At 36.0% G+C, this 3,535-nt stretch overlaps 1 protein-coding gene across 1 annotated transcript; it reads right to left on the bottom strand.

The window, feature by feature from the left end:
- Window positions 1-840: 840 nt before the first annotated feature.
- Window positions 841-1,674, bottom strand: LOC108378776 (uncharacterized). The gene is made up of 3 exons (XM_017635078.1): window positions 1,390-1,674; window positions 1,149-1,325; window positions 841-1,095 (listed from the first exon to the last, which is right to left on the bottom strand). Exons 1-3 carry the CDS (start codon window positions 1,452-1,454, stop codon window positions 918-920), a joined length of 420 nt encoding a protein of 139 aa, XP_017490567.1. The 5' UTR covers window positions 1,455-1,674; the 3' UTR covers window positions 841-917.
- Between the last annotated feature and the right edge of the window lie 1,861 nt (window positions 1,675-3,535).

Below are 3,535 nucleotides of genomic sequence, written 5' to 3'. Positions count from 1 at the left end.
TTTTTTTTTTTTGAGTCACATAAACATTTTTATTGGTGCAGAGATTTCTCGTTGTCAAATTAAGTGTTTGTATGGAAATTAAAAAATCTCTTATCAAATAAAAAAATGTATAATATGAAGTATTAAATTACATTGGCACGTTAAAAAAAAGTGACATTTAATTTTCTGCAAAATATCTCTTATATTTTAAATACATTTCTGTAAACATTCCTTGACACTGACCAAGTGTCTTTATAAGTTTTTAGTGGTTTATGAGTTCTTATATTTCGCCTGGTGTTTCTTTTGGCACCAAGGTTCTTAGTCTTCGTTCCGCTAGAAAATTAATTTTTCTATTTTTATTTTTTATTTACGATTGGTTTTGATAATTTTGCTTCACTTTAACATTGCCATCAGGCGACAACAACATTCCATAAAGTTTTCAGGCATTTCAAGAATGCAAATTAGGACGTTCATAAAAAATAGCTTCGTTAATTAAATTTTTGTTGGCGCCGTTTAAACGAGTTATCTACCCAAATTATGCAATTAATAACACAATTTTATTCTCGGCTAAGCGATTTAAATCACGGAGTATCCTTTTTTTGTGAATTATAAATATTTTTTTAAAAATATATTATATACACAAGTACATATTTCTATATTTACAGGCATGCTGACTTGAGGCTACGCCATTTCGTATAATTCAAAAGTGGAATAAATGTTAGACAAATTGAACTCAAAACATATGACTGAGCAATAAAGTTAACTTATTTGAGATTACGGCGTGTGATATTCTTACTGGTGTGAGTTAATCTGTCATGTTTTTCCTATTTACCATCTGCCATTATTTCTGTGGTCGAATGAAATAAAAGCTTAAGTCAACTTAAGAAAGAAATAAGTTATACTATATGATAACGTATTCTGCAAGTACGACGAACATGTTAAGCGCTTATTGCTTTGACCCATAGATTTTGATATTTGGTCGAAGAGGCAACTGGTTGCTCGCACAGATCATTATTATAAAATCTTCGCGCCCTTAAAATTCTGAAGTCATACTCTCTTTTTTCGAAACTTGTCAAGCCAGAGCCTATCCAACCCAATAAATTCGTAATATTTGCGCTGGTAATTTAATATTATAGCAAACAAAATTTCTTTTTTACAAATACTTGAACCTGTATATTTTGTATTTTCCAACCCTTGTTTTACCTCTCCCGCCAAAGAGTCGCAACGCTTTAGGTTTGCTTGACTTCACACTGCTCCAGTGGTGGAGTTGTGCGCGAATTTTTGGCAATACCGTCCACTCCACTGTCGTCGGATGCCACTTTTGCGCCTCCCTTTCCTCCTTGATTCTGTGTTGATATTTATTTGCTAAACCTTATTAATTTTATTACGGCTCGTAAATTAGCAACTCACGCGCCGGTGGCTATTGCGACTGCGCACTGGCCGCACTGTGCGGTAATGAGCTGGCTGTCTGCCATAGTTTGTCCCTTTTCCAGCCTGCTTGTCTTTTGTGGTGTCAGTTTTCGTGCATGCCGGCCTCCCCGTCCCACACCAGTCCCAGTCGAAAAGGCATCTAAACCATTTTTATGCTTTACGGTTTCGTGAATCGCGTTCGTTTTTGGTTTTTTGTTCCATTGTTGACGTCGTGAATTTATTGTGGCAATGCATTGTTGACGTTTACTGTAGCAACGATTTTTTTGCAATATGAATAGTAAGTACTGTTCGGCTTGAAGCGAGCTTCTGTGCACATATATATATATATATATATATATATGTTTCCTTGTTAATCGTAGCAGAAAATCGTGTTAATATTGCTTGACATTTGCTGCCCACTTTTTCCTTTTCGCAACTATTTTTTTACTTTGCTCTTTTGCGACTTTAATTTGCAAAATACGTACCTTATTACCGGCGTCATTGGCTTCACCTTTCCCCTCTTACTGGCAGTTCGTTGAGAGCATTTTTTTTGTATTCAGTAAAGTATTTGGATATCTTTTCATTAATGCGATGTGACGTCAGAAAATTGAGTTGTTCACCATGTTAGCGTTGTGTGGCTATCCATATGAAATTACCTTGCTTTTACACACGTTTATGTGTGGTCAGCTAACTGTTTTATTTTATCATTATTGAGTATGGCGATATTTCTGCCTTCTGCGCTTTTGCTAAGGCTTTAAGTTCGAACCCAATAGTTCTAAAAATAATCTTTATATTAATAAAAAAAAACTGTAACAAGCTTTCTTAAATATTACCTATCGCCAAAGATCTTAAAAATTTCATAAAAAAGACTTAAAACTTTAAAGTTTTTAAATGGAGCGCAAAACGAATTGTCTGCAAACTTCAAGCTTTTCCGCTGCCCGTGCAATAAATTTTGCTTACAACACCCTTTCATATCTCCCGTTTACTTTTTGCAACAAATATATCACCACTAGATTCAGCTGCCAACGCCATCAAATGCTCAGCAATCAACTGCTGACTGTGCATGACTCACGTTGCAAGTATGCATTTTTGTCCCTTTCAGCACGCGGTTTTTTTTTGCAATTGTTTTTCTTTGTTTTCTCTCTTTCTGATGTTAGCATTTGCATTTTTTCTTATGCTTTCTTGTTTTTCTTCATGTTTTCGCTGAACTGCGACATTTCTTAGAGTAGTTCGCTTCATATTTGCTTGCGCTCTGTGTTGCCCGCCAAGCCAAACCAAGTGAGCGGCGAGCGGCGCATTCCAAGCCTTCAACGCCCGCTCGCTTCATGCCATAGCCATGTTTGTTTTGCGTCGCCTTTATTGCCTTAACCAAAGCTGCATCATTTTTCTTGCACTCGCTATCCTTTCGCTGCCTCAGCTCCAATGAAGGCTCTGAATCTTTATTTCTTCGCTTTCGCTTTTGTAGCTTCCTTGCATTCTCTTATGTTACCCGGTTTAATGTTACTTTTTTATTGTCAACATGTCATGCTGTGCTTGGAATTTTTCACGCTGCATATTTTCACATTCTTCTGTATTTCACTAATTTTTTGTTTGTTTCTTTATATTATTTCTTTTGTTACTTTTAAGTCCGCTGTTGCATCTGCAGTCGGGGCTATTCGTAACATTGTAATAATGTTTTTACTGCTATTGTCATACGATTTACTTGGATTGAATGCTCTACTTACATTGCTCTTGTTTATTTGTACTATTTTTACTGGGTATGTGTTGTAAGTCTCGCTTTTATGTACGCTGTTCGCTAAGAAATGTCAACCACGACATAAATGTTGGTTGGTTTATTCATTTTACTTTTAATGGGCGGTCAAGGTGTTGGCACGCATAACTAAATAATGCCAAGATGCATAGCAGAACATTTACTTGGCAGACTGGTGGTAAGAGACCAAAGAAGACATAGCTGAGGCTAAATCTTGAAACAAGTTTCTTGTAGCACCATGGAAATAGTTGTTTTTTCTCCTGGGCCTTTCTCTGCAGTACTTACCGTGCGAGTTGATTTTTCTTTAATCTAGCCAACATCTGATCACTTTCGTAGATTTTTTGGAGGAGTTAGGACTGAAAAAGCTGTTATTTTATTTCTATTAAAAGTTCTATA

Source organism: Rhagoletis zephyria, unplaced genomic scaffold (genome assembly GCF_001687245.7).
Source record: "Rhagoletis zephyria isolate East Lansing unplaced genomic scaffold, Rhagoletis_zephyria_1.1 Rzeph_scaffold_14891, whole genome shotgun sequence".
Lineage (NCBI taxonomy): Eukaryota > Metazoa > Arthropoda > Insecta > Diptera > Tephritidae > Rhagoletis > Rhagoletis zephyria.
Note: the sequence above shows the minus strand (reverse complement) of the source record. Positions and strands in the feature narration are given on the sequence as shown.

Excerpts from the sequence above, each read along its gene's own strand:
- LOC108378776 (XM_017635078.1), bottom strand. The coding sequence starts at position 1,454 with ATGGCAGACAGCCAGCTCATTACCGCACAGTGCGGCCAGTGCGCAGTC. Across the intron at positions 1,326-1,389 it reads GTCGCAATAGCCACCGGCGC|AATCAAGGAGGAAAGGGAGG; the intron begins GTGAGTTGCTAA and ends ATATCAACACAG. Across the intron at positions 1,096-1,148 it reads GGAAAATACAAAATATACAG|CGCAAATATTACGAATTTAT; the intron begins GTTCAAGTATTT and ends TTAAATTACCAG.